General features: G+C 48.6%; 1 protein-coding gene across 1 annotated transcript in view; it reads left to right on the top strand.

Moving 5' to 3' along the window:
* The window catches only part of ARID1A (AT-rich interaction domain 1A), an 86,956-nt gene that overhangs the window by 56,421 nt on the left and 15,295 nt on the right, over nucleotides 1-15,240 (top strand). The window contains exon 11 of the mRNA XM_029619245.1: nucleotides 12,843-13,052. Within this exon, the coding sequence (XP_029475105.1) occupies nucleotides 12,843-13,052 (210 nt within the window). The remainder of the gene's footprint in view (nucleotides 1-12,842; nucleotides 13,053-15,240) is intronic.

Below are 15,240 nucleotides of genomic sequence, written 5' to 3'. Positions count from 1 at the left end.
GGAAGGTGATTCAGTTCTGCTCCCTATACAGGTCAGATGGCAAAACAACCTCAGAAGCCTTTGCCCACAACCTCAGAAGCCTTTGCCCGCCATTGGGGCAGAGGTCTTCTGTATGCATATCCTCTGATTCCTCTCTAGAAGCTTTGCAAGGACCAAGGGACTAAGATCCTCATAGCCCTTCATTGGCAGAAACTGATCTGGTTTCCACTGCTTCATGAGTTGTCCATTCGGAGACTGATCAGTCTGGGGACTTCCCCAGATCTCAACACGCACAATCAGGGCAGGCTATGGCATCCCAACCTCCAGGCCCTGACACTCGCAGCTTGGATGTTGAGGCTAATTCTGCAGCCACTTGATCTCTCTGAGGATGTGGTCTCTGGTCCTGGTGGCTTCCAGAAAGCCTTTCACTAGAAGGTACTACGGACTGACATGGAGGAAGTTTTCCATGTGATGTGAGCAAAAGGCCTTAGATCCTTTTTCCTGTCTCACAAAAAAACTGCTTGACTACCTTCTATACCTATTGGAGGCTGGCTTGAAGACCAACTCTGTTAGGGTTCATCTCAGTGCAATTGACGCATCCCGCCAAAGTGATGCCCATCTCTGTACATCCAATAGTTGTATGCAACATGTTAGGGCCTGCTTCAACTGAAGCCTCCTCTAAGGTCTCCCACTGTCTTGGGACCTCAACATGGTGCTTGCTCAGCTGATGAAAGCTCCCTTTTGAGCCACTGTGCTCCTGTGACCTGAAGTCCCTGACCTGGAAGGTCATATTTTTGGTGACAGTCACTTCAGTGAGCAGGGTCAGCGAGCTCCAGGCCTTAGTGACTTATCCACCTTATACCAAATTTTATCATGACAGGGTGGTCTCCTAAGATCCTGCCTAAGGTAGTGACGGATTTCTGTCTTAACCAGTCAGTCGTCCTGCCAACATTTTTTCCCAGGCCCCATTCATACCAAGGTGAATGAGCACTGCACAGTTTGGATTGCAAGAGAGCCTTAGCCTTTCTATCTGAGTGGACAGAAGCTCATAGATAGTCCACCCAACTCTTTATTTCTTTTGACAGGAATAGGTTGGGAGTTGCTGTGGCCAAACATACACTATCCAGTTAGCTAGTGGACTGCATCTCCTTCTGTTGTTCCCAGGTAGGACTGCATCTTGGGGGTCATGTCAAGGCTTATTCTGTCAGAGCCATTGCAACATTGATGGCCCACTTGCAAGCAGTTCCATGGAGGAGATCTGCAGGGCTGCAACATGGAGTTCTCTCTACACATTCGCATCTCACGTCTGTCTGGATAGGGATGGCTGATGTGATGGTAGGTTTGGCCAGTCTGTCCTTCAGAATCTTTGAGATGTAGAACCCAACTCTCCTTGCCTAGGGCCCATTGTTTGGGTTCAGGCTTTCTCCCCCTCTGTTACCAACAGAGCTGTGGTGGTTGTGTCTGAAGGCACCTGGTTGGTGCTTGTTGGTCCCATTTTTTGTGTTGAAGCAGCCTGTAGCTAGGGATTCACCCATGTGAGGACTACAAGAAAATTATTCCTTACATGCTAATTTTCGTTCCTGTAGTACCATGGATCAGTCCAGACGGTGGGTTATGTCCCCCGTCCAGCAGATGGAGTCAGAACAAAACTCGAGGGGAGGCACTATGTAACCTCCCTTCCCTTGCCTCAATCCTTAGTAATCTAGACTAGCAAAGCCAATAAGAGAAGAGACAGAGCGATCAAGTAACTAAACACCCAACAAGGCAAAGAGAGAGAATTTGAGAACTGCCTTAAAAATACCCCAATAGGACTTGCAAATAGAACTGTGAAACAAACAAACCCTGGGGACCCAGGGCGCAGAGAGGTAAGGCAAAAAAGACACTCGAGCGGAGGCGTATCCCAAGAAAACCCCCAAAATCAGGGAGGGCGTCTGGACTGATCCATGGTACTACAGGAACGAAAATTAGCAGGTAAGGAATAATTTTCTTTTCCCTGTATGTACCAGGATCAGTCCAGATGGTGGGATGTACCAAAGCTTCCCTACTATGGGTGGGCCGTAGACGGCCCTGCTCGAAGGACGCTATTCCTGAAGGAACCGAACACTGGCACCCTTACATCCAGACGATAGTGACGCGCAAAAGTATGGAGAGACTTCCACGTGGCCGCCCTGCAGATCTCCTGCGAAGACACCGCAGAACGTTCCGCCCAGGAAGTAGCTTGAGAGCGAAGTGAGTGCGCTCTAACAGACAGCGGAGGCTGCTTTCCGGCCCCGAGATACACGGCTGCAATCGTCCCCTTCGACTGCCAGATATTGCAGCAAACATCGCTTAACATCGAGTTTGTGAAGATCCCTGGGATCAGTCGGAGAAAAGGAAGGCAATTCGACAGACTGGTTGAGGTTAAAGGCTGAGACTACCTTAGGAAGAAACGATGGGACCGTGCGCAAGGAAACTCGCTCATCAGTAAATCGGAGATAGGGCTCTCGACAGGACAACGCCTGAAGCTCGGAGATGCGACGTGCAGAGCTGATCGCCACCAGGAAGATCGTCTTGAGGGTGATATCCTTGATGGTGGCCGACCGGAGAGGCTCGAAAGGCGGACCGCCAAGAACATGGAGTACCAAGTTGAGATTCCAGGAAGGGCAGGGTGGTCTCAACGGCGGCTTCAGGTGCCTAACTCCCTGTAGGAAACGCAAGATATCCGGGTGAGCTGAGAGTCTCGAGTCCCGCCCATTGTGAAGAAAAGCTCCCAGCGCCACCACTTGGACCCGAATGGAGTTATAGGCGAGGCCCAAATCCAGACTGGCCTGCAAAAACGAGAGAACCTGTGCCACTGAGGCGTGGGACGGCAAAATAGTACGTGCCTGGCACCATATCTCGAATACCTTCCAAACCCGCACGTAAGTGATGGAGGTGGACGTTTTTCACGCCCGCAGAAGAGTAGAGATCACCTCCTCCAGGTATCCACGACGCCTCAGCTTGCGCCTCTCAAAAGCCAAGCCGCAAGAGAGAAGCGATCTGCCTCTTCGAAAAATATGGATCCTTGACGTAGGAGGCGTGAGAGATGACTGAGCCGCACCGGCCCCTCCACCGCCAGGTGAAGTAGGTCCGCGAACCACGGCCGAAGGGGCCATTCCGGTGCCACCAGTATGACCGGACCCTGATGGCTCTCTATGCGCCGGAGTAGCTTCCCCACCAGGGGCCATGGAGGGAAGACATACAGGAGAATCTGCCGAGGCCACGGGAGTACCAGGGCATCGACTCCTTCTGCGGCTGAAGAAACGAGGGGCCTTTGCGTTTTCAGCTGTGGTCATGAGGTCCATGTGGGGAGTCCCCCACCGTCTGACTATCAGGCGCATTGCTTCCTCCGAGAGCTCCCACTCTCCGGGATCTATGCACTGCTGGCTGAGGAAGTCCGCTTGGACATTGTCCACGCCTGCAATGTGGGAGGCTGCCAGACGGCTCAAGTGGAGTTCCGCCCACTGCATCAGCTTGTCCGCTTCCAACGAGACGTGACAGCTCCTCATGCCCCCCTGGCGATTGATGTACGCTACCGTGGTCGCGTTGTCCGAAAGAATTCTGACCGCCCAGTGACGGACCAGGGGAAGGAAGCCCTTCAACGCTAAGCGAACCGCTCTTGTCTCCAGGCGGTTGATTGGCCATCTTGATTGATCCAATGGCCCTGAATGGAGCTCGACCCACAGACTGCTCCCCAGCCAGCTAGGCTGGCATCCGTGGTGACTACCACCCAGTTCGGAACTTCCAGAGAGACCCCCTGTGCTAAGTGGCGAGGGTTCAGCCACCAGCGGAGACTGAGTCTTGCAGCTGCCGGGATCGGTAGAACCACCTGAAACTCCCGCGACACTGGTTTCCAACGGGATAGCAATGCCCACGGTACAAGGTCGATGGTGGACGCCATGGTTCCCAGGACCTGCAGGTAACCCACACTGTTGGGGGCCGGAAGCGCCAGGAAACGAAGGATCTGCTCGCGCAACGCATGTGCCCGGTTCGGACGCAGGAACACCTTGCCCACCCTGGTGTTGAAGCGTGCTCCCAGAAAATCCAACGATTGAGATGGAGTGAGGTTGCTCTTGGAAAAGTTGATGATTCACCCCAGGGACCGAAGCAACTGCACCACCCTGTCGACCGCCTGAAACCCCTCGGTTCGAGACTTCGCCCGGATGAGCCAGTCGTCCAGATAAGGGTGCACCAGGACCCCTTCCCGCCGTAGGGCTGCCATCACCACTACCATAACCTTCGTGAAGACACGTGGAGCTGTTGCCAAACTGAATGGAAGGGCTCGGAATTGAAAATGCTGCCCCAGGATCTTGAAGCTAAGATAGCGGTGGTGTGCCCTGAGGATCAGGATATGAAGGTACGCCTCTGTGAGATCCAGGGAGGCGAGGAAATCCCCTTGATGGACTGCTGCCAAAACTGAGCGCAGTGTTTCCATTCGAAAGCGTGGAACCCTGAGGGACCGATTGACCGTCTTGAGGTCCAGGATGGGTCGAAAAGTGCCTTCCTTCTTGGGCACCACGAAACAAATGGAAAAATGTCCCCGACCCAGCTCGGAGGCAGACACCGGGACTATCGCCCCTAGGGAGAGTAGACGGTCGAGGGTCTGCCGAACAGCCCTTTGCTTGTGAAGGGAGCCGCATGGGGAGAAGAGAAATCTGTCCGCGGGCGGACAAAATCCAAGGCGTAGCCATGTCTTAGAATATCCAAGACCCACTGATCCGACGTGATTCGGGCCCATTCTTCGTAGAAGAGGGCAATGCAACCTCCTACCCGGGGAATCGGATCGTGGGACAGCCTGGCATCATTGAGCTGATTTCGAGGAGGTACTCAGGCCCTGCCAGGACAGGAATAAGAGAAACCAGCGATCCTTCCCCGAACCTCCAGGGGCAGAGGATCACAGCGCTTCAACCCATATAGAAGCACATATCAAGTGGCCCGCCCCGCAGGTCGGAGCCAGTCGTTTCGGAACAAGCACAACAAAAGGGGAGCCAGCTCGGGCTCTGGCCCCAGCCGCACCACGTAATGATAATCAGCCGACCCATCCAAAGGAAGAAGCCATAGGGGACAGACTTGCCCTATTCTACCAAAGGTGGGTCCTATCCATCATTCGAGAGGGATATTACTTGGATTTCCACCACCTCCCTCCGGACAAATTTGTGGAATCCCCCTGCCACGACCCTTCCAAGAGGTTGGCAGTGGAAGCTACACTGACTAGATTGCTAGCCTTAGAGGCTATAACACCTGTGCCTCCACAAAAAATAAATACTGGACATTATTCCATGTATTTTATCATCCCCAAGAAAGAAGGAACGTTCAGACCTATCCTGGACCTCAAGGCGGTCAATGTCACCTGAAGATTCCTCGCTTTCGCATGGAAACCCTACGCTCGGTAATAAGGGTGATACAACCGGGAGAGTTCCTTACATCCCTGGATCTGTCGGAAGCCTACCTACACATTCCAATCATCAAGAGCATCAGCGTTTTCTATGCTTCTCTATCCTGGACTGTCACTACCAGTTCCGGGCACTACCTTTCGGGTTAGCCATTGCACCCCGGATGTACACCAAGATCATAGTGGTGGTGGCAGCAACACTGAGGAAGGAAGGAATCTGCGTGCACTCTTATCTAGAATATTGGCTGATCAGAGCGAAATCCCCAGATGAAAGCTACCAGACAACCAAAAGAGTCAAAACTCTACCGGAGAGCCTTGGGTGGGTGGTCAACACAAACAAGAGCTGCCTGCAGCCCTCTCAATCTCTAGAATACTTGGGGAGTCCGGTTCGACACCAAACAAGACAAGGTCATCCTGACATCAACAAGGAGATCAAAATTGATGACCCAGTTATGAATCCTGTTGAGCGAACTTCGCCCCACAGCATGGGATTTACCTACAAGTTCTCGGCCTCATGGCATCCACATTGGAAGTAGTGCCATGGGCACGAGCTCACATGAGACCCCTACAACGCTCACTACTATCACAATGGAATCCACTGTCTCAGAACTACACTGTACTGCTTCAGCTCCCGGACAGAGTTCGGGCCCAACGGTGGCTACAAGAAGCCCATCTGAGCCAGGGAACGAGACTATCCTCACCAACCTGGATCCTACTCACCACGGATGCCAGCCTACGAGGATGGGGAGCACACTACCAGGAGCTAACCGCCCAAGGGCAATGGCACGAAGAACATCAATCGCCTAGAAGCCCGGGCAGTCAGACTAGCCTGCCTAAGGTTTGTTCAGACTCTGAGACAAAGCGGTCAGAGTAATGTCAGACAACGCCACAACAGTGGCCTACATCAACCGTCAGGGAGGAACCAGAAGCCAACAGGTGTCTCTGGAAATAGACCTCCTAATGTCATGGGTGGAAGTGAATCTTCAACAGATCTCGGCCGTCCACATTGCCGGGAAAGACAACGTCGCTGCGGACTACCTCAGCAGAGAAAGTCTAGATCCAGGATAATGAAGGCTGTCAACCACAGCATTCCAGTTGATAGTAAACCGTTGGAACACCAACCATGGACCTCCTGGCAAACTGGTCCAAAGCCCAAGTACCCAGTTTCTTCAGCCGCAGGCAGGAACCTCAGTCCCAGGGAATCGATAACCTGGTACAGACCTGGTCACAGGAGACTCTATTATACGCCTTCCCGCCATGGCCTCTATTGGGCGCAGTTATCCACAAGATAGAACACCACAGGGGACCAGTACGTCTAGTGGCCCAGGACTAGCCAAGAAGACCATGGTGCGAAGACTGCTGACAGGAGCCCTCTGCCGCTACCTCCACACAGGGACCAAGGATCCAGCTTGATTCTCTCTTACGGTCTGGCCATTGAGAGGACTCGCCTAAGGAAGAGTGGATACTCAGGGGTAGTAATTGACACCCTACTCCGAGCACGCAAGTTCTCCACATCCGTAACATACATAAGGATTTGGAGAGTATTCGAAGCCTGGTGCAAGGACCACGATGACATACCACGCTCTGTCAAAATTCCTGCGATTTTGGAATTCCTGCAGAACATCCTACAGAAGGGTCTGTTTCTCAATTCCATCAAGGTACAGGTGACCGCATTGTCATGCTACGGAACCAAGAGTGAGAGCGGCAGAATAGCCTCTCACCCGGATGTCTCCCGCTTTCTGAAAGGAGTCAAGCAGATCTGACCACCCCTGAAGTGGCTGGTTCCTCTTTGGAATCTCAACCTAGTCCTAGATTTCCTAGCAGGAGCCTCCTTCAGACCTCTCCGCGGCCTGTCTCTATGACTATTAACACTGAAGACAGCCTTCCCTGCTGGCAGTCTGTTCGGCCCATCATATATCTGCGCTACAAGCACTGTCCTGCCAAGAGCCGTTCCTCAGACTCACCCCGGGAACCATCCAGTTACGCACAGTTCTGTCTTTCCTCCCCAAAGTGGTGTCTCACTTCCATCTCAACCAAACCATCTCGCTACCATCGCCAGATGAGCATAAGAATTCGGAAGAGACTCGAAGTCTATGCCATCTCAATGTCGGCAGGCTCCTAGCCCGATACCTGGAAAGGTCGGAATCCGTACGAAAGACGGACCATCTATTCGTCCTTCACAGCGGGAAGAAGCAAGGGGAAGTGGCCTCACGAGCAACCATAGCCCGCTGGATCAAAGAAGTCATCAAGGTGGCCTACGTAGAAGTAGGCAAGCCACCGCCTTTACAAGTCAAGGCCCATTCTACTAGAGCCCAGGCAGTGTCCTGGGCGGAAACCAAGATGCTGTCACCCGCCAAGGTCTGCAGGGTGGCGACATGGTCCTCCATTCACACCTTCTCCAGGTTTTACTGCCTGGATATTCAGGCTCGGGAGGACACAGCATTTGCAAGGACAGTACTAAGTGGGTCACGGGCAGCCTCCCACCCGGTTCGGGAGTAGTTTTTATACATCCCATTGGTCCTGAGTCCATCTGCTACACGCAAGGAAATGGAGAAATTACTTACCTGATAATTTTGTTTTCCTTAGTGTAGTCAGATGGACTCAGCATCCCACCCACGGCTGCAGTTACTCATGGAATTCTCGGGGGACATCCCTGGGAGCGAGTGATTTCACAGGTCGACGTTTTTCGGTTGAGGGCACTGGTGGTCTCCAGCTATAGCCAATTCAACCAATTCAAATTAATTAAGTTATCCAAGTTATAAAGTTAATCAAGTTATTCAAATTATTCAGTCATACATATATCCACCATGCTTTTCGAGGAGAATATTGAAGAGCTGCACTTCCTGCAGGAGTATATGTACTAGGGCTGACGACAGATTGAAATCTGATCCATCTCCAACTGCTATCAGGAGTACACTATACCCATTGGTCCAGAGTCCATCTATCTACACTAAAGAAAACGAAATTATCAGGTAAGTAATTTCTCCATTTGTTCAGCTAGGAAAATCTCATAGTTACAGGCTTTCTTGCCATGATCAGTTCTTGTAGATTTCAGACTCGGGAGTGTCTTTGTGGATGATACCCTCGTTTTTTACCGAAGGTGGTATCTGTGTTTCATGTGAGTCAGATGGTGGAGCTTCCGGTTTTCCTGAGATGGACTCTTCCACGCATCATGTGCGGGAACTTAAGTTTTTGGATGTCTGCAGAGCTTTGTTGAGGTATCTCAAGGTAACAATTGATTTCAGGAGATCGGACCTTGGAATAGCCTAGTGGTTAGAGCAGTGGACTATGAACCAGGAAACCAGGGTTCAAATCCTGCTGTCGCTCCTTGTGACCTCGGGCAAGTCACTTTACCCTCCATTGCCTCAGGTACAAAAACTTAGATTGTAAGCCCTCTGGGGACAGAGAAATACCTACAGTACCTGAATGTAAACCGGTGTGATATCTTGATTGAGATCGAATGTCGGTATATAAAAAAAATAAATAAATAAATTTGTTTTGTGGAGCAGTTTGAAGAAAGGTTCTCAGGCTTCCAATGCTATCATTGCGTGGTGGCTCAAGGAGGCCATTGGATCAATGTACATAATCAAGGGGCATCAGGTTCCTGAAGGTTTGAGAACCCACTCTACGTGTTCTCAGGCGGCTTCATGGGCAGAGGCTCAGCTAGTTTTGCCGCAGGAAATTTGCAGAGTAGTGACTTGGAAGTCGCTGCATACTTTTGCAAGACACTATCGTCTGGATATAGGGGATCCATAGTCTCTTTTGGTAAGAGTGTTTTGTGAGTGGGACTCTCCAGGTCCTGCCCTAAATAGGGAGCTTAGGTACATCCCAGGAGTCTGGACTCTGATCCAAGGTCGCATGGTTTGGGTGTTCGGACAATGTGATAACAATGGCGTACATCAACCATCAAGGAGAAACAAAGTCCCACTGTGACTCGGGAAGCTCAGCTATTGTTTTGTGGATGGAACATCATCTAGAGGGAATTGCAGCTTCTCACATAGCGGGAGTTGACAACGTGCAGGCAGATTTCCTAAGTAGGCAGCAGTTGGATCCCGGGGAGTGGTAGCTGTCCCCGGAAGCCTGGAATCACATTTGTGCTGGATGGCTGGATCTCATGGTCACGCGGGCCAATGCGAAGACGGCAAGATTTTTCAGACATAGAAGAGTGGGTCGGTTCAGTAGGACTGGATGCTCTGGTGTGTCCCTGGCCAACGGGGATTTTTCTGTATGTTTCCCTGTGCTACACACAATGAAGCGCATCCAGGGTCAGTGGTACTGGTAGCTCCAGAGTGGCCATGTCGTCCATTGTTCATGTATCTGGTGCATCTATCGGTGGATGAACCTCTGCAGCTGGCTCATCTGTCGGGTTACTGCAACAAGGTCCCATATTTTCAGATTGAGAGAATCACTTTTGTCTCGCGGCTTGGCTTTTGAGAGGTGGTGATTGTGCATGAAGGGATACTCTGAGCCAGTAATTCCTACTCTTCTTCAGGCTAGATGGCCTTCTACTTCCATGGCTTATGTCGGGGATGGAAAGTTTTTGAGTCCTGGTATGTTCAGCAGTGGCTGGATCCTCTGGTGGCATCCGTTCCGCATATTCTATCCTTTTCTGCGGCAGTGCTTATCAAAGGGTTTGGCTTACAGTTCACTCCATGTCCAGGTTTCTGCCTTGTCTGAGGGACAAGGTGCGGGGCAAACTTTTGGCCTCTCATCCCAATGTCATCAGGAGGGTGAAGCATATGAGACCTTTTGGTTCGAAAGGTGTCTCCGGTTTGGAACCTTAGTCTTGCAAATCCTCTGAGGCCCCTTTTGAGCCTTTGGGGTGAGCTTCCTTGAAGGACCTTATGTTGAAGACAGTTTTTCCGGTGGTAGTTTGTTCAGCCAGATGGGTTTCGGAGCTTCAGGCTCTCTTGCTGCGATCCTTTCTTGCATATTTCTAACAGTGTCCTTGCATATGGTGCCTTCATTTCTATCGAAAGTGGTTTCTGCCTTTCATGTGAATCAGTTGAGTTGCCAGGTTTCCTGGAGGTGGTCTCTGTTCTGTGGAGGGTAGAGAGCTCCACTTTCTGGATGTTCAGTGCGCCCTGTTGCATTATTTGAAGGTCACAAATTCTTTTAGGTGATCAGACCATCTCTTTGTGGTGTGAAGAAAGGGGAGAAAGTGTTTAAAGCTACTTTTGCCCATTGGTTGAAGGGGGCTATTTGTTCAGCCTATGTATGTTTGTAAGGGTCGCCACATCCCCACTGGTCTTAAAGCACATTCAACTAGAGCACAAGCAGCCTCTTGGGCAGAGCGTCAGTTGGTAACTCCTCGATCTGTAGGGCCGCAGTATGGTCCTCTCTTATACTTTCACCAAGCACAACTGATTTGGATTTTAAGCGCAGGACGATGCGACTTTCGGTGAAAGTGTGTTGAGAGCGGGTCTTTCGGGTTCCCGCCCCGTGTAGGGTTGCTTTGGTACATCCCACTTGCCTGGAAAGGATAGCGGGTAAAAACAAATTTATCTTCATTCCTGTAATACCACAGATCAGTCCAGAGACTTGCCCTGGTGCTACTGCCATAAACTGAATTTTCCTGGTACTTATCTGTTCGATATGGAAGAGTTTTCCTTGCTAATTGCAACAGTTAAGTTTTTTGTTGACAGAATGGTGTTTTTTGTAGGTCTCCAGTTCAGGGGAATCCAACCCTGGGGTTTAGTTTGCCCTGGGAGAGGGAAATGATTTCTGATCTTGGCTTGGGTTCATGGTCAATACTGAGGGACTGCAGGTGGCACTCGCGCTTATGAGGCAGTGCCTCAAAGTTTTTGTTCTCTGCCTCCATCTGTGCTTGCAGGGATGCATAAACCCACTTGTCTAGACTGATCTATGGTATTACAGGAATGAAAATTAGCAGGTAAGAACTAATTTTCCTTTGCTGTGTACCACATGAGAAGTACAAAAGGTTACATGATAAACCATGAAACCTTGGCAGAGTAGGGTTGTGTTTTTTGTTGTTTTTTTTTGTTTTTGTTTTTTTTGTGGTCACTTGAAAAGCAGAGCCTTATTCCTCTGCACTTTTATGTATAAGGGACTAGAATACGTTTTATAGCTCCTATCTTTTTGTATATATATGTCTGTGTTTTGACTAGCTTTAACTTTTTAAATCTCCAGGACAGTTGCCCTATAGGAAGCTTCCCAGCCATGTTTTATTTTCTGGCTGGCTAGGTTTTGTATTTTTCCTTTTCGATAGCCCAGGCATTGTAGTAGTTCATAGTTGACTTTAAAATCAATAAACATATGATATACCTTCTAACACCTTCACCATTACCCCCTAAAACCCACACTGGATTTAACCCTATGTACACTTGAAGGATCCTGCCAAGCACTGCTCAGGCTCACCTGCACATGTGCTATTGTGCAGATAACCTGCTCACCAACTGGGTTCCCACTTGTTTCTGGGCAAGTACTCTTCATACATTTTGCTAGAAATGCACCTATAAACCAAATATGCAGAAATTGCTGGGATATATTTATGTGAGTTGCTATTAAGTGGATAGGAATAAAATGATGCCATAGCTGGGCCAAAAAAAAAAATTCTACTCATTAAACATGTGACATTTGGGGTTTTTTGTTTTTTTTTTCCCATATGCTATCTAGAGAAGTATACTATTTTAGGACTACCTTGCTCACCTGCACCCTCCAAGTATTCCTTCATAAAAATCCAGAGACTTTGGCTTAGTGAAATTAGAGAAAAAAATGCAGATAACTTTTCTACTTCACTGCCCCCCCCCCCCATCTGTTTTTTGTAAAATAAATGCATTTAAGTATTTTATAGGATATATCAAATGCTGTTTCATGATATATTATTGCTGCTAAGTATTTTTAGGTATGTTACTTGTAATCCACTGAGATTTGTGGATCAGCGGAATATTAATTGTTTAAATCATCAGTCACAGAAACAGAGCTAACAAAGTGAACAGAAAAAAATATGTAACTTGCAAACAGCCAACATCTAAAACAAGAATTCCTATAGTTGACACTACACTTGGCCAGTACTTGGAGAGATTCCTGATGGATGTATGGAGCTGGGACAGGACCTGTTGGCACAGATCTGGAGAGTTCTAGTGAGTTCTGGGCTAGTCCTCGCTAGAACTGGTACTGTATGTAAGCAATGATAACCCAAGGAGTTAGCTTTCTGACTAATCACAATGCAGAATGTTGCAACCTTACATCTTATAGAGACTGGGTAGTATACATTCCAAGCCTCATTTTCAGGTTTGTAGCACGTTAACCCTGTTTAGTCCTGGCTCCCTGAAACTGTAGAGCACAACAAGAATTAGGCTGCCACCTGCCTGTGAGTTCAAGGATTGCAAGGAAAAGGAGGGTGTCTGTAAATAATCTGCAGCATGCACAAAGGCCCCCATTTTGCCACACCTAACATGCTGCTTTTTTTTTTTTTTTTTTTTTGTTACAGAAAGCTAGTTCTTCCACCACCACCAACGAAAAAATCACCAAGCTGTATGAGCTGGGGGTTGAGCCAGAGAGGAAGATGTGGGTGGACCGTTACCTGTCCTTCACAGAAGAGAAAACCATGGGCATGACCAACCTCCCTGCTGTAGGAAGGAAACCCCTAGATCTGTACAGGCTTTATGTTTCTGTGAAGGACATTGGAGGATTGACACAGGTGAGAGAGAAGATCTCGAAGTACTTAGAAATGCGATCAGAGATCAAGAAAACATGGAGGAAACTACAGAAATAATCCCAATTGCATTGTGAGCCACCGGCCTGATTAAAAAAAACTCCCCAAGGCGTACCTGGATGTGCCCTTTTCAGTACTTGGGTTGTTGCAAAGAGCTTCCTATGAGCTCCACAAGGAGGTTCTGTTTGGCCCGATGCAAGTACTGAAAAGAGCACTAGCAGTACATTCCCTGTACGTACCAGGATCAGTCCAGACGATGGGTTATGTCCCATGTCCAGCAGAGGGAGTCAGACCAAAACCTTTTGCAGTACGTTTGAGAGACTGAGGTTATACTTAACATACCCTGACGAGTGAGGTTCATTCCTGTCGAGGTATTCATGAACCACCACCACTTGCAGACACTTTTTGTGCAAATGCCTTGTGTTCTCCCTGCATCATTAAGACTTATCTGCGCTCTCTCTGGCTTGATCTATTAAGCTGGATCAGCAATACTTGACCTTTTGTCACTCCGTGTGCCGCATTCACTTAAACTGTAAAATGTAAGTGCTGGTTCCATTTTCACTCTGTTCCTGGAGAACCGCGAGTGTCCCAGAAAGCTCGGTGCATGCCATCGTTTGGGGTAAATTGTGTCTAAACTGCATTGCCTTGAAAAGGGGCAGCTGCCTCCCAGCACACCTTCCTAAACTGTGGGTGGCAATGTGGCTGCCAGCTTTACTTTCTGCGGATGCAGGCGCCTGGAGAACGGAGTTCAGCCTCACCTCCCTCAGCCTTCTCAGAGTTGCTGTTCAGACTTCCCCCATGCATTTTTGGCTCCATGAACAATTGTCTTTGCCTAATCTGTAATTCTAATTTTAAAACTTACTGATTCTGGATTTTCAGAAATTGTTTTACAAAATCCCTCAAACACTTCAAGAAATTAAAAAGTCATGGGATAGGGGGCAGTTCCCTATTGTGGGTTGGGAACTGATTAAAAGAGAGAAAACAGTAGGGCTAAATGGAAAATGTTCCCAATGGAGAGAGGTGAATAGTGGCGTGCCCCAGGGATCTGTTCTGGGACTGCTGCTCTTTAATACATTTATAAATGACCTGGAAATGGGAACAAGTGAAGTGATCAAATCTGCTGATGACACACAATTATTCAAAGTTATAAATTGCAAGAGAGCATGCAAATAGCAAATGAAATTTTAGTGTGGACAAGTGCAAAGTGATGCACTGAGGAAAGAGTAACTCAAATCATACCTAAAAAAAAATGCAAGGTTCCATATTGAATCGCTATTCGGGAATGGGATCTAGGTGTCTGCTCAGTGTGCAGCAGCAGCAGCCAAGAAAGCAGACAGAATGCTTGGGATTATTAGGAAAGGAACGGAGAATAAAACGGAGAGTATCATAATGGTGTGACCTCATCGTGAGTACTGTGTGCAGTTCTGGTCACCACATCTCAAGAAAGATGTAGCAGAATTAGAAAAGGTACAGAGAAAGGGCGCCCAAGATGATAAAAGGGGATGAAATGATTCCTGTGTGAGGAAAAGCTATCAGCGGCAGCTGAGAGGAGATATGATAGAGGTCTATAAAATGAGTGGCGTAGAACAGGTAAACGCAAATTGGTGGTTTACTCTATCAAAAAGGACAAAGATGGGGGGGCGGGGGCGGCCCACAACAAAGTTTAGTACATTTAAAACAAATAGAAAATATTTTTTTACTCTACACAAATTAAGTACTAGGGAGTGCATTCATTTCATCCATTTTGGCACATGTGCGTACATCGCCAACTTTATAGTACACGCAAAAAACAAACGGATAATCGTGCATTTTTTAATGAGTTATGCACATATCCGGTTTTTTTTCCCCCATGTGCACTACACAATCGAAGAGGTACGTGCGTACTGCCAAAATGAATGCACGCCCCTTTTACTGGAATTTGTTGCTAGAGGACGTGATAAAGGCTGTTAATGTAGTTGCGTTTAAAGAAAAAAAAAAAGGCTTTGAACAAGTTCTTGGAGGAAACGTCCATAAACAATTATCAAGGTGGACTTGGGGAAATGTCCTGCTTCTCCCTGGGGATCTTATCTACCCCTTGGGATCCTGTCAGACGCTTGGGACCTGGATTGGCCATTGTTGGAAACAGGATGCTGGGCTTGATTGACCTTTAGTCTGACCCATTACAGCAAATCTT

Source organism: Rhinatrema bivittatum, chromosome 11 (genome assembly GCF_901001135.1).
Source record: "Rhinatrema bivittatum chromosome 11, aRhiBiv1.1, whole genome shotgun sequence".
NCBI lineage: Eukaryota > Metazoa > Chordata > Amphibia > Gymnophiona > Rhinatrematidae > Rhinatrema > Rhinatrema bivittatum.
This window is presented reverse-complemented; position numbering and strand designations above follow the sequence as displayed.